General features: G+C 41.6%; 1 protein-coding gene across 1 annotated transcript in view; it reads right to left on the reverse strand.

Annotated features, from left to right (window-relative positions):
* The window catches only part of DAAM1 (dishevelled associated activator of morphogenesis 1), a 175,349-nt gene that overhangs the window by 29,857 nt on the left and 121,131 nt on the right, over positions 1-24,361 (reverse strand). Inside the window, 13 exon segments of the mRNA XM_047079568.1 lie at positions 3,270-3,376; positions 11,646-11,753; positions 12,061-12,273; positions 12,275-12,361; positions 13,070-13,257; positions 16,405-16,463; positions 16,748-16,886; positions 17,319-17,436; positions 17,665-17,731; positions 18,878-18,981; positions 19,101-19,211; positions 19,863-20,196; positions 23,301-23,395. Of these exon segments, the coding sequence (XP_046935524.1) occupies positions 3,270-3,376; positions 11,646-11,753; positions 12,061-12,273; positions 12,275-12,361; positions 13,070-13,257; positions 16,405-16,463; positions 16,748-16,886; positions 17,319-17,436; positions 17,665-17,731; positions 18,878-18,981; positions 19,101-19,211; positions 19,863-20,196; positions 23,301-23,395 (1,730 nt within the window).

Below are 24,361 nucleotides of genomic sequence, written 5' to 3' on the forward strand. Positions count from 1 at the left end.
AACTTCTTGTCAGCAAGGTAAGAAATGGAGAGGGTCACCAGTCTTGGGGAACGAAATCAGCAGAAAAGGAGAAAGTAAGTGTGGAAAGGCAGGAAATCTTGACATCAACTTGGAAACATTCCTGTTCATCATCCACGTGCACAAAACCGTCTCCAAGTACTGCTGAGGGCAGTCTCTCAATTCTCTCGCGGGGTCGCACCTGGCCATAAGGGAGAACCCATCTAGTGGCCGGCCGCTGTGGCCTCCAGGTCGCCACCCTTTCCAACCTGTCCTGCAAACCGCAGAGGGCAAACTTCAAACCTTCTTAAAACAAAGTGTCGTCCTGAACAATTTGCACCAATTCCCGATCCCACAGGCACGTTAACAGGCCACTAAACCAGCAACTACTCCATGCAGGTTCTCTGCTGCTACTGCACATGCGCTGGGTCTAGCTCTCTCACATCGAGAGGGCCTACTGCAAGGCTACTACTTTCACAATCTCCATTTTATAGACGAGGAGGGTGCGGCTGGAGCTTGGGCTGGCTGGTACCCTTAACGAAGGCACGCGGCATGGATCACAGGCTCTCTTGCCCAGTCCCATTTGTTATGACTGATGACTGCTACAATTGCAGGGCTCTCTGTATTAGTTGTGCATCGACCCCCTGCACCTCCCCCACCCCTCCACCCCCGGTGCCTTGGCTTCTGCTGTGCGCCTCCTTGGAACTGCCTCTCGACCCCATGCCATGTAATTGCTATCACCCTTTGAGACCCACTTTCTCTTCTGAGCCCCATCGGTGTCCTCACTCGGCTCAGCTCCTGGCTCCTTCTGGTTGGATCAGTCCGGGCCTGAACTGTTCACAAGTCATCTTGCTGGTGTTGTTTTTCTTCTCCAAATAGCCACAAGCTTTCAAAGGTAGCAGTGCTACCTAAAGTCGTGGTGCGTTCTATGGCACCCCACATAGTGCCAGGCAAGTCAGTGCTCCAAAGTGGTAACTCTAAGATCTCTTCCTTCCTTTCCGCCCCTAGCTCCTTTCACGTGTGGTAAGGCGTTGCCAGCGAAAACGGGAGAATGAAAACAAGGTGAACTACTGACTGGTTAAACAGCTAGATACAACCCAAATTAGAACTCAATCTGCTTTATTTCTGTTACCTTTGCCACACAGCACATTACAGGTCAGTCCTCTGCTTTCCTGGCAAGAGTAAAACTATTGATCACGGAAAAGAAAAGCATGTGGGGCTGAATCCTCTGTGGGAAAGAACGTTTTAGAACCTGATCCATAACGTCTAATTACCATAAGGCCAACTGGGACTCAAAATTACCTTGTTACGTATAATATGCTTTTTAATTATGCTCGTTATAATGACACTTATTCATTAAATTGGATTTTAATAGATAATTTAACAGATACAAGGCAATTTCTTAAAATTATCTTCCAGAGAGAGTTTAGATATGCTCAAGTTCTAAGTCACCTTAGGCTCTGACACTTTTAAGGTAACAAGGGAATTATATACCACAAATACGAAATAATTCCTTCAATAATGGGATGGGAAGTTTGCCAGAAAGAACTGGAACCTAATCTATAGCTAGTGTTAGTGTTATGACCCTCACTGACATCTCATACTGAGAATAATCTGTGAGGAACTAGGTCACAGATTTTGCTCCTACGAGCACTTAAATACTATAGGAATTCAGTGATAGCTCCCTTTGTCAAGTTGTTTAAAAAGTGTTCCTCCAGGCTGCAAAAGCACAAGATATAGGCAGAAATTCCAGGCTTTAGGAAAAAAACAAACAAAAAAAACCTTTCCCCAAATTTTCATTTAACTTCACTATTAAGAATGTTATTTATAAAAAGAAGTTGTAACAAAACAGATTATAGATACTGTAGAAGAGAAATAAGTAGACCTTCAGATTATTTCGTTGGTATCTTCATCAGCATGTGTTCAGGGAGAAAAAGGGGGGCTAAGTACAGGGCCTGGACATTTACATAGCTTCCAGCCAGAGGCAGAAATGAAATGCTAACAGGAGGGTTCATGTTACCTTCCTAGTTGTATTAAAATTCAGGGATCTCACTAAGCTTCAGTTTCTCTTTTACCAAAAGAAACATTTGCTCCCTAAAGTAATATATATCTGGCTAATAATCAAGCTCCGTGCTGTAAACCAAGCAGCAGCACTTTGTGTTAAAAGAAACTCACTGTAAGATCATCTGAAAAATAAAGACTGCTACTCTCCCTCCCTGCGCTCCCTGAAAGAGCAGCCACCTCGCGCCAGCTTTAACACATACACGACATTCTTTCCAGAACGTGACCAATGGGACTTATACTTAATGCCCCCCAACCCAGGATTCTTTAGATCTTCGTTCACCTCAAAAGCATTAGGTATCTTTGCGTGACATAAAAGTTCCTTTTAGAGAAAAGAAGAAATTAGATACAGAAAAGCTACTTGAAATGCCCGGGATGACAGACACAGTGCCTGAAGCTATAAGCAGATTTCAGCCTCCCAAATTTCCTTTCTTCTTTTCAAGTTCCAAGGCCGTGATGGTTCACTAATTATGAGAAAGATTTCTGAACAGGGCTGAAATGGGTAAATTAGCATTTCACTGGGGCTTGAGATTTACATATCTGTTTAGTCATAAAAATGTCTCAAAAAGAGCATGAAATCACATAAACTCTAAGTATAAAAAGGTGACTTCGAAAAGCAAAATAAAACAAAGAGCTTTCATGGTTGCTGCTGATTCTGTGGCAATGTTACTTAATCAAAATACCTCTTAAAAACTGAAAACAAACTGAGGGTTGATGGGGGGTGGGAGGGAGGGGAGGGTAGGTGATGGGCATTGAAGAGGGCATCTTTTGGGGTGAGCACTGGGTGTTGTATGGAAACTAATTTGACAATAAATTTCATATAATAAAAAAACAATAATAAATAAATAAATAACAACAACAAAAAAAAAACCCACAAAATACCTCTAAAGCCAGGAAATATACATAAAGGTAAAATCCATTTTACAGGCTCTCTGGGAAAACAAAACAAAAGAAAACATTGATTTGGGACGTTCCACTCTTTAACTTTAGAAGTCTGTGGAAATTAAACTAAGAAAGTAGGCAACCAGCTCTGATACATTCTGCTCAGGGAAAGTAAGCACCACGAATTCTCCTCACCTCAGACGGAAGAGAATCCAAAGAACTGAATCTCGGCAGAGTCCGATTATAAGAACAAGCACAAACACATGGTTTGGAGCCACCAGAGAGAAAAGTTGGTCCTACCAAAAATGTTTATTCAACTTCAACAATACCTCGATAGAAGGATGTTGCAATTCTGAGCTCTCCGACCATCAATCACCGAAAGTTCTTTGACTTTAAGTTTGGAACTCAGAGTGTCATCGATGGCATCTGCTTCTTTCTATAAAGAGCATGGAAGAAATCCATCAAAGTCAAACAGGGACATTCTGACTTCAGACACACACTTTTCCTTTATATTTTCTGTTTACACACACACACACACACACACACACACACACACACACACACACAGAGGCAAAGCTGAGATGGTGAGGGAGGGAGTGTAAGGAGGTGGCAGAATTGAAACGAAGGGCTAAAATCTAGTTGACAAAGGGAAATAATAAGAAACGCTGACCACCCACATTTGAAAAAGCATTTTTGGAAGAACAAAGTGCATCTAAGTTGAAGATGCTAAGCGTGCATAAATTATCAGTGAGTGGTGCCCTCCTTTTGTCCCCCAAATCCCTATGGATAGCAGACAGAAGAACTGTCACTATGAATCAAGCTCGGCTGAGGCTTGCCATTGCTAGTCTGGCCATTTGCAGGGCCCATTCACTCCGGAGCCATTTGCATCGTGAGCACTCAAAAAGCCAAACAATAAATCCTCCCAAACATCCTCATGTGCAACAGAAAGGTCCCAAGCCCAGATGGTACCTTTCATTACCCTGGAGCCTGATGGATAACAGAGAGGGGGCAATTCAAGGCATTAGTTCAATTACTTGAATTAACAACAAAACACTACTTCCATACTCTGCCGCTGTACAAAAAGCTGTAAGCAATGATGGCCAGTCATAATTTATGGTGGAAGAGGCACAAAAAAATTCTATATAAAATACTGTTTGAGTAAACTGGGCATCAAGGTGAAAATACAGACTAACTTCATAAATAGCAAGTTTGATTTTATTAGAGGTCAGGATCAATTTTAAACATGGATCATGGCATTTTAAATATGTAAGGAAAGCAAAGAGCTCTGGAACTAACAGTTTGGGAAAAAACAAAGACAATATGGAGCTTATAGTAAGAGGCACTGGGTGATCAAACTTCAATGGTCTCCTGTCATACTGAGATTTCAAGCACACCGCTAATTATCAGTTAAGAGTTGAAACCCAGTGTGGAATTACCTAAGCATTGCATTACACTATCTGGAAAAAAAAAAAAAAAAAAAAAAAAAAAAGGATGGCCAAGACATTCTGAGCTTACAGTGAGCCAAGAAGTTATACTAAGCAAGGTTTGGGTAGTTGCTCACTTACCTGCTTGGAGTTACTGTTCACAAAGAAATCCTACAGCCATGGCAGAGGCATGGAAAAGGCAAATCAGATACATGCAGTTCAGAAATCACAGCAACAAATGGGAGAAAGTCAAAGCAGTCAAGGAACTCAGTGACACAGGGTAAGAGAGGATTTATGCCCCAAGGATGAGCAATGAGAGTTGATGAAGACGGGAGAGCCTGGCTGAAGATACAATGAGGGCACGGTACGAAGCATCCTGGGTAGAGGACACGTGTTGTGCACCATTTCCAATGGCGGCAAATCAAACTTGGAAAAGAAAGGACTGAGAACACCCCAGAAAGACCCAAGTTGGGAAAGGAACACACTCTCTTTGAAAGAGGAATGGGCTCCATTTATTCAACATGACAATTTTCACTTGAAGCAGAAAAATATCCATCAATTCCATCAAATTGAGGAAACTACTCCTATGGTCATGTCCTACCAGCAAAATATGCTGTTTTGGGGGGATGGGGGCAGGAATAATCTGTCTTCTTATGTCATAAGGAAGGATTAAGAAAAGACAAAAGACAAGTTCAGCAACATAGGTCAGTAATATTAACTCTCAGTATCCCTCAAGAGTCCAAACAATGCCTGGCAGTGCTATGGATAGGTATGAGAAAAAAGACCGAACATGCAATTAAGAGACAATAAGTGATTCATGTTTGTGTGCCGCCATTGGTGGCCCTGTCCCAACTGCCTCAGGGAAGTTCAAGGATACAAGGCCTGCGGCCTCCTCCTGAAATACTCCAGACAAGATCTGGAGTGAAGAAGAGAAAGAGGAAGAAGTAACTGACATGTTAAGAGAAAGTTACAGCCTTCTTTACATGGTTTTGCCATGCTGGAATGAAGAAAGCTTCAGGGTGCAAAACACACCCCAGCTCTCAGGCCAACCGCTTCATGACCAGCAGTTGCTCAGCAGATTCCTTAAGGCCTCATTGGCCCTGGCAGCACTGCCAAGGCCAATTTTACACAGATGAGCTGTTTCACATCATTCTTCCAGTGGGAAACAAAATGTGTCCTCCTTTTGCTCCTCCCACACAAGGAGGGATTGCTTTTCTAGAACGGCACTTAAAAATAAGTTGATAACCACAAGAAACTTTTCTTCTACTCTGACGTCACAGTTTTCTTTTGTCCCAGTTGCAACAGCCAGGTTTTCTACTCTCAAACTCCTTAGGACACTTTCCCTGTAAAAGTAGCCTCTCCTTTCAAGGGCAGAAAGAACTATGGCAAAGTGAACTCCGTGAGGTCATCTTATCCCACTTTTCTCTCTTACTGAGGCAAGTTGCTAGTTGAATTTAGATCCAGCTATTACTGTCTGGCCTTCAAAGAAGAAACTTCTACAAAGCTCTCTGGCAACTTATTCTCCGTATGTTTGCACTGTCAGAAAATTAAGACTTCTGACCTTGACTATAGTGGGCTATGGAATCAGGCAACTATCAATAATTAGGTGTGAGGCTTGTAGCTCAGCCTTACTATCTGCAAAATGGAATTAACAACTGGATTATTACTGTGACGACTAAACATGGTAATTCATGTAAAAAAGCAATGTGCACAGTACCTCGTACATATTTATGAGCTCAATACTTGGAAGGTATCATACAACTATCTTTCAAGCTGATGGTCAAGTCCATTTTTTTTCTCCTATTGCTCTCTTTTTAATTGAGTTGAAGAACAGCTGGTCAAGATCTCCCGTTTGTTGCCAGCAGCAGAAGTAAGCGACCGTTAATAGCCAAGTAATGCATCTTATCTTTGCAGAGGTGATGATGAGGAATGCCATGGGAGAGTGTGGTTTACTGTTAGCCTTAAGGTTTCCCTTCTTTAACAGTCCTTTAACCACATTTAAAATAAAATCACAAAGCTTATTAGATGGGCATGTTAAAAATAATGATGCTTCCAGGCCTCTTTCAAATAAGTTAACATTCTTTTTGAAACTTTAAATGATTCACTAATTGGCTTGGGCCAAACACCATAGGATCACCTAACAGGACGTCTGATTTTTCCAGATGATTTTTGGTGTAGGGCTTTGGAAAATAAAAGTTGGGACTCGAATTTTCAGGAACCAATGCTGACAGCTTCCTAGGGATAAGGCTCCTCAATGACATAATGATTCAACAGTTTATAGGTAATAATAATCCTTACCTGGATATTTCTTAATTTTTTCGAGGTTACAATCCCTTTGCAAATCTGACAAAAGGTAGGGATCTCTCTCCAGAAAAATTCATTCTATTCATATAAATGCATAATACTAAAATATATTTTTAAAATTTTATTTATTTTTGAGACAGAGAGAGAGCATGAACAGGGGGAGAAGCAGAGAGGGGGGGGGGGAGACACAGAATCTGAAGCAGGCTCCAGGCTCTGAGCTGTCAGCACAGAGGCCGATGCAGGGCTCAAACCCACAAATGGTGAGATCATGACCTGAGCTAAAGTCAAATGCTCAACCGACTGAGCCACCCAGGCGCCCCTAAATGCATAATATTTATATAAAACCCTGCCTTTAATTAACTCTTACCATGGAGTCAATTAATAGAACTTCTACCTTATACTTTGGTCTAAGAAAAACCATCATTCATAATTTTCTCTTCGGCCTTCACATGCCATGGTGAAGGGCCAAGATTATTGAAATAAATACCCTAAATTATAATTTTTCAGTGTAAAAACTAGATCTCCAGAATACTGAAAATGTGAAAAGAATAATAAAAAATTCTTTGACCATTTATTTAAGAAAAAAAAAATCAGAAGATAACACAGAATGTTCCAAATGGGAGCCCAAGAATGACTTCTATATTACGTTATTAACAGGAAGAGGCCAGATTCTGGAGTTTGGCGTTGCAGTTAGCCTTTGTTCCCTACGTCAGAGCAGAGAGGCTTTCAAATGTTCTACCGTATGCTGATAAAAGGACCTGTAAAGAAGGGGTGCCCTCAGGCAAAGAACTGGGAGAAGGAATGGAGATACGAGCTGTAAATTTACTGCTACAAAGATATGACTCCCTTTAGGTAAATGTAAAATTCATCTTCCTATATCCAACTGCATGGATAGGGAGAATGAATTTATAACATCTCAAGGTGAAAATTTACCACAAAACCAAAATGAATATTGTTTAAGTGTATCTCAAGTAATACTACTATGCAATGCATGTGATGTATTAAAACAGTCCTTTGTGGTTGGCCTGGAAATCATGCATAATGTAGTTTCAATGAGGAAAAGAGGTTCTGAGATTCAAGAAATTGACTTTCAAATGAACTTTTGGAATGTAAGCAGGGGAGTAACTGCACGCTATTAAATTCCACTTCACGTGGCACATAAGCTTACATAATCAGGTCCGCACACCTTTGATATCCACACTGGAAAAGAAAAATCCTGAATAGAAATGGTCTTGTTCTTAAAACTGGAGTTACAGAAAATCCTTTACAAAGCCTGACCTTCATAGTGAATGAAACTGTGGTGTAAGAACAAAGTGAAACTGAGAATTTATGCCACTTGTGACCTGGCTGTGCCACCTGTTCAGACACTGAATATATGCTAAGCCATATTTCTACCTATGAGATAGGAATAATACCTCATAGAGCTGGTGTGAGGATGAAATAAAAAAAAAATAAGTATAAGAGTGCCTTGAGAACTAAATTTTACAATTGATGAGATTGAGACTGGGTATATTGTTCTCAGCACCAAAAAGGTAATGGATACTTAATATTGATTATCATTTTTTTAGTCTATACAGATTGTCTTTGTCTTTGCTTTTACACTGTAAGTTGCATCAAAAGCCTGTGCAACCATTCAATACATTTGCATCCTTTGAAGCATTTCACATACAAAGCAGATAGTATAAATATCTGTTTTGATTTTTATGATAAAAATATTTCTCAAATCAATTGGGCGTACCTTTCATATGTGTGCGCATTTATATAAAATCTCTCCTAAATATCATTAATCAGTGTTCATCTAAAGTTACTAATCTTATACCTGAGGTTGTGTTCAAAATCCTACTCTGTATAGTGTTCTTGTTACATGCACACAGGTAATGGTATTCATGTGTTCCTTTGCCTCTCTGAGAAACTGACTTGTTCAAACAGCTGGCTGAAGTTCAGAGAGTTTGACCAGGGTTTTATAATTGGAGGGATAGAGGAGATACTACAGAAAAAAAAAAAAAAAAATAGGTTCCCACTATTCACTGGGGAGTGGAAAGGAGAGCAGTTCAAGTGTGATGATAATTATACAGCGTATTGCCAAGACTAAAATGAAAATACACAGGTCTTTGACATTGTCATTAGATAAGGAGATAGGGAACATTCAATGACAGGCACCCCGTTTCCTATACTCTGTCCTACAAATTCCTACTAGAATGTCTGTATCTTTAGATTTTTTTTTTTTTTGGTCTCTCAACATTCAATAAACTCAATAAAATAGATAAAATTACCTTCATTTGGGAAATATATCTATGGTTTAAAAATCTCATCTCAAATTTGTGCGCCAAGAGGGGAAACCTACTTCAATCAAGCTGAGCCAAGTGTGTTGAAATCTTTTTCCAGAAAGTGCCATTGAAAATGTCACAAATGAATCTACCAGTCTCCTTAGCGTTAAGTACAACTGGTATGTTCTGGTCTACACTGACTGGAATGACTACTGATTACTTAAACAGGGATCGGTTGCTAGGAGACAATTACCCAGTTGCAAGGCTTTCTGCAACCCTGTCTCCCAGAGCTCTTGAGAACTGTCCACATATTTGTCCCAGAGCATTTTGGCAGCATCCTTCTGCACCTTCTGCTGAAAGCCAGTTAATTATGAGTCTTGGAAAGTCGGGTCTTTTAACCACCTGCCTTCATGATCAACGCAACCCACATGCTCAGACTTGAATAACATCATTTGGAATTGACTGCTGTTTTCCCTTTCTTTAATTTACTTTTTTAAAAAAAAATTTTTGTTATGTTTTTATTTTATTTTTGACAGAGACAGAGTGCAGGCAGGGGAGGGGCATAGAGAGAGAGGGAGACAAAGAATCTAAAGCAGGCTCCAGGCTCTGAGCTGTCAGCACAGAGCCCGACACAGGGCTTGAACTCACGGACTGTGAGATCATGACCTGAGCTGAAGTCGGATGCTTAACCAACTGAGCCACCCAGGCACCCCTTTAATTTACTTTTCTACTTACTTTACTTTTCTAAGCTCCCAAACTTCACCTTAGGCAACCAGAATGGACCAGAATTAGTGACTGAAACTGAAGTGGGAAATCAATTGGATGTGTAATGAGGTCAGAAGATTACTGAATCTACCAGGAAATTTGCTAAAATGTCCTACGACTTCACGTCAAGGCCCAGAGAACACCTTCCTAGGTCAGCAGCAAAGAGACCGAGAGAGGAGGTCCATTGCAGCCAATCAGGAATGAGTCTGGTCCAAGCACCTGCCATACGAGGGCCCTAAACATACCCTTTGTTTGTCCCTTGAAAGATAAAGTGTCTTGCTTTCTACTGGACATTATCTTTTTTCCCCTTCATTTTCCTTTATTTTGTGGGTACAACACTGCACAAGTTTTCCTTCATACTTATGGAGGGGCCCCAGCTGAGGGCTCCTGTTTTAGGTTCATGCTACCATGGCAGACAACGACCAGCATTTTTGTACTTTACTAAAACAGCACAGAATACAATGCAGAGAAGCTTTCCCTCTGAGTGAAAATATTCTGGCTAAAAGACATACTACTTTTTCAGTTTCAGATGTATCAAAGGTTTTAAAATAAAAACCTGTCACAGTTTCGGTTTCTCCCCAGCCTCAGTCCATCTCCTCCCTTGATGGCTGGTAGTTCTGTTCTGAGACACCCTTTCTTGGGAACCAGTCTGCAGCTGCTCTGAGGATGCTCCAGCCGGCACATGATTCACGTAGCAGATAAAGGGCTCCCAGCAAAGCCCAAGAAAAGCCCCCATGCAGATGCCTGGCATGCTTGTGTTCCTAGTAAGATGCACTCTGCTCTCTCCATCATCTCTCTCAGTCATCCTGAAGAATCTTTCTTCTCTCACTCCAGGACACCACGTTTCCCTTGCTACGTCTCTGACTGTCTGCTTGGGATCTTTGTTGTGATCTCTTCTGGTCCACCCTTAGGAGGATCTCCTAAGATGTCCTCTCAAGAAGTGAGAGGTACCATCAGATGTAACTGGAGTGTATGGCATAAAGTTGATTTGCTGGCTATATCAACATGGATAGCCAACGAGCACCAAATCACACGTTTCCCACTAGCGTCACAGAAGTTTGGCTCCTGTTTCAGAAGCTTCTCTGGTCCTTTTTCTGTCAGTGCCATCCTCCAAATTGCTCAGCCTTCCCAGCCCCACTTCTGAGTTGACCGTGTTCGTGACATATAGTAAAAACTTCTAAGGTTCTGGTTAACCGTCAAATCATAGTTATTTACAAACCCTTGTATGTCTAAAGGTTCCATCTATTTCAAAAAGCAGTTCATTTCTGATATTAACCAACAGATATATAGATTTTTACAAGTCAGATAAACTAAAATGGCTTAAGAAACGAACCCTGAGGGGCGCCTGGGTGGCGCAGTCGGTTAAGCGTCCGACTTCAGCCAGGTCACGATCTCGCGGTCCGTGAGTTCGAGCCCCGCGTCAGGCTCTGGGCTGATGGCTCGGAGCCTGGGGCCTGTTTCCGATTCTGTGTCTCCCTCTCTCTCTGCCCCTCCCCCGTTCATGCTCTGTCTCTCTCTGTCCCAAAAATAAATAAACGTTGAAAAAAAAATTAAAAAAAAAAAAAAAAAAAAGAAACGAACCCTGCGACAATTAGAAGTTAGGCAGCTCTCCTACTAATATTTGCTCCTGGTGACCCATTTGGACCAAGCACAAGAGATATTAACATACGAAACTCCTTCCACCAATGCAGATAAGGTCTTGGACACACACCAGGGTATGAAGTTAACAAGCAGCTTCAACACGTTCACACACATACACGGACAGGCACTTAGACACACATGTGAACACACGCACACCATGCTGCTTTGCAGGAACAGAGCAGGGTAGACCAGACAGCCTCAGACCAAGACGCCCATCACCTCATGGCATGGCAGGTAGCACGGGGACCATGCGTGAGGACAGGACTTCTTATTTTTGTCTCATCTGGAGAGCACACAGTGTTACCTGCTGTCTTTGGTAGGCAGAGAATGTTCTCTCCAGGTCTTCGAGGTCTAGAATTTTGAAGACTTTTGTATCATCAATTTCGGTCCATACTGTTCCTTCCAGTTTATTCTGCAAACATCAAGTTAATAAATACTAGAGTTTATGGTTATATACAAAAAGAACAGACGTGGTTATTTTTTTAAAAAGTGCTGCCACCCCCAATTTTTCATTCTACCAGATGCTCAAAGTGGTCTGGCTTCAAACAACATGTCATTTATTTCAGCTTTAACACTTGAAGTATCAGAGCTAGTGAGAACCAGAGTCCATACTAAGAAAATGAAATCACTTAACAGTCAGGGCTGTTTCCCTTTTCAGTGACAGCACAGTGAGCTGCTAATGTTATCCATTAGGGGGAAAATCAGAACAAATGGCTTACCTCAGGCAGCTTAGACCAGTTGAAGGATTTCAGGGCATTTGTGGGCTGAGGAATGTTTTTCTTCTTGAGTGCCAGACCCAGTGGAGCACCAGGAGGTGGCATGATCCCCCCTAAGGGAGGAGGCCCTGGGGGAGGAGGAGGGCCGCCTGGAGGAAGGGGAGGGGGTGGAGGAGGAAGCATTCCACCTGGCAGGGGTGGAGGTGGTGGGGGGGGGGAGGAGGGACCCTGGGACAGAGGAAGGAAAGGGCCCCCCTGGGGCTCCAGGGGAGGGTCCACCTGGGATCGAAGCACAGACAGCTCTCTGAAAAGGTAAAAATAGGAAAAGAGAAGGTCAGTGGAAGAAGTAAATTCACTGGATGATTCGGAGTCTGAAACTTTGCCTAAAACGTATGTTACAGAGAAATTCACATTTCTCAGAAGACGGGTTTAAAAGGAGCAATAAATCAAATGGGCTTTAGGGTCTTCATGGACTACTGAGTCAGCCCTTTATATGTGGCACGTTAGTGCTTGTCTGTATAGCACTCACGTATCCCTCACTTCTTATAGCATCCGAGTTTGGTTTTCATGAAATCAGTTTTCATTTTAAGAAGTTAACGTGGGGTGCCTGGGTGGCTCAGTCGGTCAAGCGTCTGACTTTTGATTTCGGCTCCGGTCATGATCTCACAGTTGGTGAGTTCGAGTCCTACATCAGGATCTATGCTGACAGCACGGAGCCTGCTTGGGATTCTCTCTCTCTCAAAGTAAATAAATAAAACTTAAAAAAAAAAGTTAATGTAATCTCCTTTGATCTTATTAGAGAATCTGCATTTATTTAAATACACACACCCCCAACCCCCCTCTGCTGCCTGACTTACACGATGGCAGAGGGAGGAAGTCTTAAAACCATTGGGATAGATCACCTTGGGATACCCAGGCAGAAGCTGTCTGCCTAAGGTAGAGGGGCTCCAGGGTAAGCGAGGCCCAGCAGCTGCTCAGAAACGAAGACCCGGCCCGTGGCCCCGGCCCTCACCCTGTTCAGCTCGTGGAGCTGTGCTGTGAGATCCGCCACCTGCTGCTTGACTTGCTTATGCTCGCTAGTCTCCTTTTCGAGCTTCTCTTTCATTTTATTTAAGGTCTGCATCATCTCCTCCTTCTCTTGGGTCTTGGCATCACATTCGCGCTCTTTCTTCTCCAATTTCTGTTGCAACTCATTGTGCTCTACACAAGAAAACAACGGGACGTGAAAACAGGGGACTCTTCAAAGCTGAAGTGTTTTTCTCTAAACAGAAAACTGGCTGAGGATGATGTGAGGCTCTTCATTAGGTAAATATTATTCCTCTCCTCCGTCAGAGGGAGCGACTTGTGGACTCAGTGGTGTTCGTGCTTGGAGGGGTCTTTAGGTGAACAACGTTATGGTTAACTACATCTTGTAAAATACTGAAGAAGAGACCCTGAAGTCACAGTCCTGAAAATGGAACACAAGGGTGAGCACCTATTTGTGGAGGATAATGGTGCCCGTTTGGTATTTAATTCAGGATCCTGTCATAAAAATGGCCCTTTAGCCACACTAGGGAAAATGAATATTAAAAAGGCTTCTTTTGACAAATTAGAAATGAGAACCAGAGAAGCCATTGTTTGTTAGCCAGGTTGCTGGCTTGTGTCCAACCAGCAGAGGGCTGAGAGGGAGGATCTTGCTCCCTGGGGATATGCTGATGCCAGACCGCGTCTGTCCCGACACCGAGTCCTCTCTCCCATTCTCCTCTCGGAAGGCTACCTGGACTTGAAGTATTTTATGCTTCTGGCAAATAGTCCTTAAAACTTGTGAAAGCAAATGCTATCAGATTCTCAGCATTAAAGACTTTAAGGGCAGAGCATGACAATCGCCACAATATGGGGAGAAAAATATTAGCTCTCAGCTGTAGTTTTACTAACTTCCCAATCCTGCTATAATGGAACGAGGCATCCAATGGAGCCCAATGTTTACTTACATTGCCAATATGCCTGCTGACTCCAGCCCTTGCGGGAGTGAGGAGCTTTGGGAAAGAGGACTAATGAAGTTGAGGCTGCAGGTTTTTATTTCAAATACTTGGCCCCAATTCCTACTCTTTTCATAAAGTAAACCCACGAGAGATATAACCCACTGGGGCTGAGCTACACAGAATTGGTCTCTATTTCTGAATCTGATAACACATTTAAATTCTCGCTTTCTCCATCTCTTACTTTTTCTTTCCTGAGTTTGCAGAGAAGAGTTCACGCCATTGAAAGCCTTGAATTCTACCAGTCTTGAAGTTAAGGTGACCACTATTCATTCTGTGAATGAATGCATCCCTGACTTCTTCGGCGACGCGCCTGAAACCCACCTCACTGTATCCCATTTTCCTTCTTCTGTCTCCACGTCATTCTTCTTTCACAATTCTAAGACTTGAGACTCTTACGACCGGTCATTAAGCCTTGACAAATCCTGCTGTGCCTCAGAACCACCTCAGAGATTTTAACATTTCAGGAGCCCCAGACCCCATTTCTGGGAATGTCTTCTACAGGTCAGGGACAGGGCTTAGGGATTTGTTTTCAAACGCTCCTTAGATGATTCTGATGTAATGCCAGGTTTGGGAAGCTGCAGCCTAAAGGATTCTCCCTACAAAGGCGTTCATTTACCATCCATTTGCTAAGATCTTCTTGAACACTTACTACTGACTATGCCATAGTAGAGAAATTCTCCACCTTTCAGGGCCAGAGAACTCCCATCTCTTCACAGCCTCCACCCTCCGATTCATCATCGGGTGCCCTTTTTGATACAGCCTTGCTACTTGAAGACTTCAGAAAAGAATTAATTGTATCTACAGTATCTCCTCTTTTACACTCCACCTGTGACCTCACGTTAAACCATCCTGTTCTGCCCACTGACCTTGGCCATTATTTCTCATCCCACCTCAGCCGCCTAAATCTACCATAGTCCCTATCATTTATAGTGCAATCAATAGGGCACTAGGTTAAAGTCCTTATATTTGTTTTGTCCTTTAATCTTTGCAACAGCCCTGCAAGTTAGATATAATCTTCAGCTTATAGAGGGGGAGGGTGGAGAAGAGGAGTCTGCATGCCTACGCATGCAGTCAGTGAGGAATGGAATTGAGACTCAGACCCAGAGCCCAGTGCAGGGCCTGACACATAGAGGAGTTCAACAAGCCTGCACTGAGTGACCGCCTGAATGACTCCAAAGCTTCTGTCCTGGGTGTGCTCCTTAGCTTGCACACCCACATCCCTGTGCTCTACGTTTGCCCCTAAAGTATCACCTGACCATTTTCTCTTCGGTATCACCTCTCTTCACCCCAACTTTTGGTCAGTGTTTCTATTCTTTCTACAGCAGCTTCTGGAATCTATTTATAAAACGGTATACAGCAACCTCACCTGTGTGAGAGCAATCTGAATTCATATATGGGACTTCTAATATAGGTGCACTGCGTGTCTGGTATTTTCTGCTACCAGTGGTGGCCCTGCTTTTCTGCTCCACGGAAAAGGACAAATGTGATGAGGGAAAAGGAAATGCTTTGGCATCTCTTAGACCCTCTTTTCAACGCACTAAATATCGGGGGTGAGTGCTATTGTGTGTCACTGGCTGTGACTAAGTAAGTTGGACAAGGAAAAGGAAGTCAGTCGGCCAGTAGAGTGAAAGAGCAGAGGCCGGGAACAGGACTGTTTTCATAAGACGGCCGACTTCAAGTTGCAAGCATTTGGAAGGGAGAGGGTGACTTCTATCCATTCTGTGAGTGGCTGGCACAGTGATGGGTACAAATGACTTTCCTATCACTTGATGCTGAGTGTTAAGACCAAAGACATGCTCAAGTACTCACCAAGAGCTGGCCTAGTTACGTCTCATAATGCCTGTATCTACAATGATGGGTGATTTTCTATATGATTTCTCTTTTTATAACGGGTGCCAAACTAAGGTCATGTGGAGAATTGGGCTGCTGAAACCAGGTGGTCTGGGTTTCTGTTAAAATTCTGGGTAGTCCCCCTTAAAACCTAGTGTGCTTTAAAGAGCAGTTACAGAGTGGGGGGAGGGCTGGCATGAGTGGTAGTTAAGAAAATTTGAGTTAATGAATGCCAAATAGCAAATGCTACAAGCTTTTCAAAAAAAATTTACATAATTATAATAAAAGGATAAAATATTTGGCAATCAGCATGACAAAATAGCTGAATTCGAGAGAAAACAGGGCAAAATGCCCTTAAGACACAGAAAAAGAAAGGCTGTTGGATGCATTCAAGTCAGTAAGAAATATCAGTGCAAGTTTCTAAAATATACAGAAAGCAGAGTTGCCCAATAACCAAATACACGGCCGTTTCTCTCATCGGGTCCTCACTATTTACCTTTTCTCATTTTTTCCGCTTGTTCTTTCCACTGCTTAACTTCATTTTCATTGACCAACCTGTATGATAGTCAAAAGAGCATTCATTACAAAAACATAAAAGGACCGTTGCCAAAATGCATGCTCTTCTAGGTACAAAAATAGTCCTCTGCAGAAAAATCCTCAGCATGCTTGAAACCCATTTAAACCCAGATGTTACTCAGATACATTACATATGTATATATAGGCGCTCATATTTGACCTCTAGAACATTTCGGTTCTCCCAGCTGCTATTTTAAAGTAGGATAAAGTAAACGCCTTACATTGTGACTATCATCTCACAGACAGCAAAATCAGAAACTTACATTCGTACGACATTCTTAATGTTAAAGTTTTCCAAAGGCGTGGTGTCAGGGTCCTGTCCTTTGTCATTCTGAATAACTATCTGCTGTATAATCCTATCTAGTAGCAGCCAGTACTGAACGGTGTTGCCGCTTCTCTTGTCTAAAAAAGAAAAGAAGGGTGGAAAAATACTTCATGTTGTTTCTAAACTAGGATGAATATGTTTCAACAGCGGTCACCCGCCAGAGCCACAGAACCAGAGATGTTTATAACATCTGCACCAGCACTTCCCAAAGTTTCTGGAATTCTGACATGCGATGATCATTTACATGATTGAGAGGTACTTTCTACCCCTTTCTAAATGTGTTGCAAGGCATATATTTATTTTTAAAATCAAAGTAAGTTATAATTCATTTCATTTTTAGAATGTCATAATACCCCTTAAGCTGTGTGGAGACACGTTGGACTGTCACAAAAGCAAGGTTTGGAATCCCTGGTGTGCACCCAAGCTAATCAGCGCTGCTCAGAAGACAGAGCCCTTTGGATGATGTCCAAACATTCAAAAACACACATGTAAGTCACAAACACACTCACAAGGCATTTGGAGGCAGTGGTGCAGGATGGACATGAAGTGAGGGTAAGCTTCACTATGGGTCAGCCTCTTCCTGGTCAGCTCAAACATCTGAGTCGCACTTTTTGTGTCTATGTGAACCTATTCCGTATGAAAAAGAGATCTAAGTCAACGCCCGGCATTCTCAATAGCTGCAATGCAAGGTAAGCAAATCCAAGGCACGCACGGCTAATCCTGCCACTTAGGTAGCAAAACAAAACCCGGATTTTGCTTTTCGGTTGTACCGGTCCACGTCAACTCAACACACGTTACGGCAAGGGAAGTCCATGAGTTCATGAGTTAAATCTGAATAATTGTGACCATACGTACCAGTTCAAATCTTTTGGCAAATTCTAGTTCATCTTCATTTCTGAGCATTTCGAAAAAATCTAAATGCCTGAAATCCAATAAAAGAGAAGCTATTAAAAGTAGAATGTCCTACAAACACAAGCACATAGGAATTAGGACATTAATACTAAGGCCTTTCCAAAATTGTCAGAGATAGCTCTAAAAGAAATAAGACAAAATTGTGAATGCCTTTGCTTAACTATGTTCTAAGGAAAAAAGATACTCTGAGTGAGATCACAGTAAGAGACAGGCTTCAAAGCCTAGGATGCCTAGTACACTTTAGATAATTAATAAATGTTTATCAAATTCCAACACAACCAAGTCCAGCTTCTGCTCACAGACTTCTTTTATGGAAAAAGCAAATCCACTTGCCTGACTGATGAATTAAGATCACCAAAGAAATATTCATGCCATTCACCTACTCATTCAAATATTTATGGAGTCCCTACTATGTATTTTAGCAACTGGGGATAATAAGTTTTATGAAGACAAACGTATCAGAGTAAAGGGAATAAAGAATAATGGGAGGTAAGGTGAGTGGTGGACACACACTGGCTGGAACAGGTCTCTTGGCAGGGAGCAATAAGCAATTTGGACATCTGTAGGAAGATCTTTTAATGCTGAGCAAATACCAAGTACAAAGGCCCTGAGGCAAGAATATTTTGACATGTTCACAGAATATCAAAGAGTGCATGAACGAGGTAGGAGAGCAGTAGGAGAGATCTGAGAGCTGGTGGGAGATCTTAGAAATGGTAAAATGATTGCAAACAAGAGCCAATGAACAAGAAAGTGAAAATTAACTAATGCCTATCAAGGTGCCTCCAAGTTTTATAGTCAATTTTCATAATAGCCCATAAAACATAGTTGTCATCATCATCATATATCTTAGGGAAAAAAAAAAAAAAACACAACAGGAAGATTCAGAAAGATTGAGTAACTTGACCAGAATATATAGCAAGTGAAAGAGGTAAGACAAGAATGTGAATTCAGCCTGATGCCAGAACCCACATGAGGTTCTCCACACAATGTGCTGCTTCCTTCACGGAGAAAGTCTTAATATAAAAGCATCATAGTTGAACTAACAGTCTGGGGCCAGCTTCTTATGCTACACAAAGGTCACATGTAGTTCACAGGCTAGCACTACACATACGGAAAAAGCTTGAGAATGATCTCAGATGAGAACAGTCTGACTTACCTATCTAATGTTGAATTTTCATGTTCCCTTAATTTATCTATTACAGGTTGAATTCCTAACATCAGAAATTCATAGCGAAGATGAAGTCTAAAGTCCAAACTTTCCTGAAAGTGAAGGATGATAAAATACATATTTATGCTTTTTGGACTACATAGTAATCTCTTTTTTTTAACATTATTCTTCAATAATACATGTTTTCAATAGCAGTATGGAAGGTTCTTACCACCCCAGCGCCTTGGCTCAGCACTGCGTTGATGAAGGACATGATGGCAGTCTTGAGACTCACTTCATCTCGATACCGCCCTGTGCTTTTATCCAAGTCATTGATTAATGTCTACCAAGGACACAAATATAGAAACAAAGGACTGAATCACTAATTGTACATTCATTTTATTAATCCTTATACTCAGAAGTCAATTTTTAAAAATCTTGTGTTTAGTCAGAATTACATGGATCTATAGAAAGCCATCTTTTATTTTTCTTAAAATTAGTTCAAAAAACTTTCAAAATTCCTACATCACATACATCCATATATGTATTATGTATGTATGTGTGTGTGTGTGTATACACACACACACACACACACACACACAAAATACATATTTTGTCTGCTTTGTCAACTCAGCTCTTTATATTTGAGCATAAATATGGTGACATAATCCCACTGTATATATTAATACTAAATCAAGAATGGTAACCTATAAAAATTTCAGGGAACACTGCATTTCATGGAATCAAAAGATATATGCTACATGATGTGTAGAAAGCAGGGCCACATTTTCAAGTTCAGTAAATCTAAAATCCCAGGTTGATTAACTATAGAAAGCATCTTCTACTCTGGTACTAAAACCCAAAAGGACAGAAAGACTGGAAGACATAGTGTGAGTAATCATCACAGGGGGAAATAAGTCATGTTCCCCCTTCAGGGCCAGGAAGGCAGCTGTCAAAAGGGGTGAGTGACCAAGTGGCAAGGGAGCATGCCCACCTGAAAGCGGGTTCTTTCACTGGCATACTTCTGGTAGTGCAGCATGGCCTGCAGAACCTTCTTGTGACCCCCGGGAACCAGGCACACGGCGCCCAAGATTTCCAGCACGGCCACCTTTGTTTTAATGTTCTCTGTGCTCAGACTCTGAGCAATCACGTTTATACTCTCAGAGTGAGCCAGGACATGAGCCCGGCCTTGAGAGTTGTTCATTAGCGCCTTTATACACCCAATGAGAGAGGTATGTATTCGAGACTCTGAGGTCTCGTAGTCCATGGTCTTTAGAAAGTTGAGAATACATGACAGGCCATCCAAGTCAATGAATCTGGTTACAAACCTGTCAGGAGAAGAAGGTTAAAATGCATCAGACTTAAGTTTATTTGGAATTTTCTAATAGCCCTTAATGGAAAAGTTTTGCAGGGACAGGAGGAGGAAGGAAGACATAAGTCCTGAGCACCAAAGATCTACACTGATGAAGTCTTCTTAATTCCTGGCCTCTTCCTCTGCACAAACCCAATGGTCAGGTCTCTCAGAAAGGTAAAATAATCTCTATTTGAGATACAAAGATCTCAGCTGATACAAAGAACCAATCAACAGATCATACAACCATAGAAACTCAGGAACAGGAAGACATTCAGAATATGTCTTAAGTTAAAGTCATCTGCTGATCCCGCGTTGTTATAGCATTCAGCCCCTAGATACCTTTACGTTAACCCCTGACCCATATCAATGAATGTCAAAGAGCATCCTTAAATTCTAGAATTTTTGCTTGTCAAACAGATGACAACCTATATTATTAACATTCTGCAGCAAAACTCTTCTTTTGTAGGACATGCTGCTGGAATCCCAATATATAAAATAATAGCAATTCTTTGTCACTGCTCATTAATTTAATTGGCATCTATAGTGCTTATTTACTGTAAAGTCAGTGAGAGTAATTCACAATATGCATATGCATTTGAAGTCTCTGAAAATTTCAGAAGTAACACAACTTGCTTATACGACTGCAGCAGAAATTTCCAAATTTATTTTGCCTTGGATACCCATTAACATCTGAGAATGCAAAACACACACAAATAGGGAAACATTGATGTAGTTAGGATTGGCTAGAAAACCTGTGTCACACAACTACACAGAATTTTTGATAAGTCAATAGGTTTTTCTTAATATTTTATAGTTAAACAAAGAAAATGAAATCTTTATTTTTCCAGCCATTTCATGCAATCACACAACCCAGATGGAGCCCAATTGGTTGAATCAATTGGCTTCTTTCATAGCACCTATGTTAATGAAATGTAACTAGAAGCACCCCAACATCTCACCAAACCTAATTAATGGAAAATGAAGGCGTGGGAGACACACAGAGAAGGCTGACTACCTATCATGGTTTTGTTTTTTTTTTTTTTTAATTTTTATTTATTTTTGAGAGAGAGAGAGACAGAGCGAGAATAGGGGAGGGGCACAGAGAGAGGGAGACACAGAATCTGAAGCAGGCTCCAGGCTCTGAGTTGTCAGCACAGAGCCTGACACAGGGCTGGAACTTACAAACCTGTGAGATCATGACCTGAGCTGAAGTCAGATGCTTAACTGACTGAGCCACCCAGGTGCCCCCATCATTTTTTAGTAACAGTTTTATTGAGATATAACTCACAAGCCATAAAATTCATACTTTCAAATGTACAATTCAGTGATATGCAGAGATGTACAACCATTGACATCATCTGATTAAAAAATTAAAAAAAATTTTTTTAATCTTTATTTATTTTTGAGAGAGAGAGAGAGACAGAGCGCAAGTAGAGGAGGAACAGAGAGAGAGACACACACACAGAATTCGAAGCAGGCTCTAGGCTCTGAGCTGTCAGCATAGAACCCGATGCAGGGCTTGAATTCACGAACCGTGAGATCATGACCTGAGTTGAAGTCAGATGCTTAACCAATTGAGCCACCCAGGCATCCCCCCCAATTTTTTTTAATGTTTATTTATTTAAAATTTTTCTTTAAGTTTACTTATTTTTGAGAGAGAGAAAGAGAGCACGAGCAGGGAGGGGCAGAGAGTGAGAGGGAGACCCAGAATCTGAGAAGCAGGCTCCAGGCTCTGAGCTGTCAGTACAGAGCCTGATGTGGGGCTGGAACCCACAAACTGTGAGATCATGACCTGAGCTGAAGTCAGACACTTAACCAACTAAGCCACCCAGGCACCACAATGTTTGTTTATTTTTGAGAGTGAGAGAGAGAGAGAGACAGAGCATGAGCAAGGGAGGGGCAGATAGAGAAGGAGACACAGAATCTGAAGCAGGCTCCAGGCTCTGAGCTGTCAGCACAGAGCCCAATGCAGGGCTCAAACTCACAGACTGCGAGGTCATGACCTGAGCTGAAGTCGGACACTTAACCGACTGAGCCACCCAGGCGCCCTGACATCATCTGATTTTAGAACACTCTAGTCATCCCCAAAAGACCATTTCCCCCTCACCCCAATCCTAAGCAACCACTAATCTTTCTGTCTGTATGGATTGGCCTTTTCTGGATCTTCCGTATAAATGGAATCATACACTATGTTGCCTTCTGTATATCTGGCTTCTTTCGCTTTGCATAAATATTTTCAAGGCTCAACCATGTTGTAGCATGTATCAATATTCTATTCTATTTCAATATTCTATTGTATTCAGGGCCAAATAATATTCCATTGTACGGATATATCACATTCTATTTATCCATTTATGAGCTGATAGAATTTGGGTTGTTTCTACTTTTTGGCCACGAGGAATACTACTAACATGAACACTCCTGCATGGGTGTTTGTGAGACAGGTTTTCATTTCCCTTAGCTATATACTGAGGAATAGAATTGTCAGGTGATACGGCGATACTACGTTTAACAGTATGAGCGACTGCCCAACTGTTTTCCAAAGTGGCTGAACCATTTTACATTCCCACCAGCAGTGTACCTGCAACGAATACTTGCTAGTCTCTTTTTTTATTTTACCATCTTAACAGCTGTCTGCATATCTTCTTTTTTTTTTTTTTAATTTTTTTTTCAATGTTTATTTATTTTTGGGACAGAGAGAGACAGAGCATGAATGGGGGGGGGAGGGGGCAGAGAGAGAGGGAGACACAGAATCGGAATCGGAAACAGGCTCCAGGCTCTGAGCCATCAGCCCAGAGCCTGACGCGGGGCTCGAACTCATGGACCGCGAGATCGTGACCTAGCTGAAGTCGGACGCCCAACCGACTGCGCCACCCAGGCGCCCCTGTCTGCATATCTTCTAATTGAAGAAAATCAATTCATTCAATGTTCAACGATTAAAGTATTTCACTTATGTTCAATTGCATGCATTTAAGACATCCTTGAAAGTTTGGCTATTTCAGGAAAAAAGAAGAAGGGTAGAAAAGAAGGGAGAAAAGAAGAGTGGTAAGTAGCACATGCTACCCAGAAAAGAATTACCTCATTGGTTTTGTCCTCAGTGCTGTTTTCAAACTCTCTATAGTTTTACTTCTCTCTTCTTCCTCTTCCTTCTCTAAAGCCAGGAGAGATTTTCTCTATGCAAAGAAAATCGAAGTTACCTCTTCAAATTCTATGATTTAATTAGGGTACAAGCAAGACAAGCCTACAGATTACATGCTATTATCACTTTTAAGACAAATAAATAAGTAATAAATCTATAATCAAGATAATTACAAAACCAAAATATGGAGTAAAAGTACTAAGAATTTCAGATTTATTATCTCTGCCAGAGGTTCTTTCAAATTATAAAGCTTTAAGAAACATTTAGAAATCTTCGGTACAGATTGCAGTTTGTCTGACTATAGTTGTAAATGACTCTGCAACTACACTCTAATGAAGATATAACTATTTATATTTTATAGAAAGAGGATTGGGCCTGCAGTTAAATACAGTATTCTGGCAACTAAAGTTAGTAACATTATCACACTATCAAACCAAGGCAATCTGTGTAATCCTCAAGCCAAAAAGTGTAATCTTTTACACTTTTTGTTACATTAAATTATTTAAGAAGGGCAATGAACTCTGATACAATACTAAGTTGGACAATTCCTTCAGACTAAGATTTAAGCTTTAGAAATGATTCAACGCCATTTGGAAATTTGGCTACAGAGTGTGTGTGGGTGGGTAGGTGGGGGGGGTGGGTGGTGGGGGGGGGGTGGTGGTGGAGGAAGAGGAGGAGGAGGAGGAGGAGGAGTGTGTTTACGCTTTCCCTACACAGGGATCTTTTGAGCAGTGCTTCCCAAACTTTAACGTGGACACGAATTATCCGAGGACCTTGTTAAAATGAGGGTTCTGACATGGTATGTCTGGAGTGAAGCCCGTGGTGCTGCATTGCTGACTAGTTTCCATGTGGTGCTGATGCTGCAGGTATATATGGACCTCACTTTGAAGAATGAGGCACAAGGAAGCAGGCCTCGGCTGACATCACGGCCATGGATGCCAGTCAAGTTTATACTTGTTAAACAGTCCTTTCTAGTCCTTTGAGTCCATGATCACTTAGT

The sequence above is a fragment of the Lynx rufus genome, unplaced genomic scaffold, assembly GCF_022079265.1.
Source record: "Lynx rufus isolate CCGP_SWC_20201006 ecotype Redwood Valley unplaced genomic scaffold, mLynRuf1.p SCAF_17, whole genome shotgun sequence".
Lineage (NCBI taxonomy): Eukaryota > Metazoa > Chordata > Mammalia > Carnivora > Felidae > Lynx > Lynx rufus.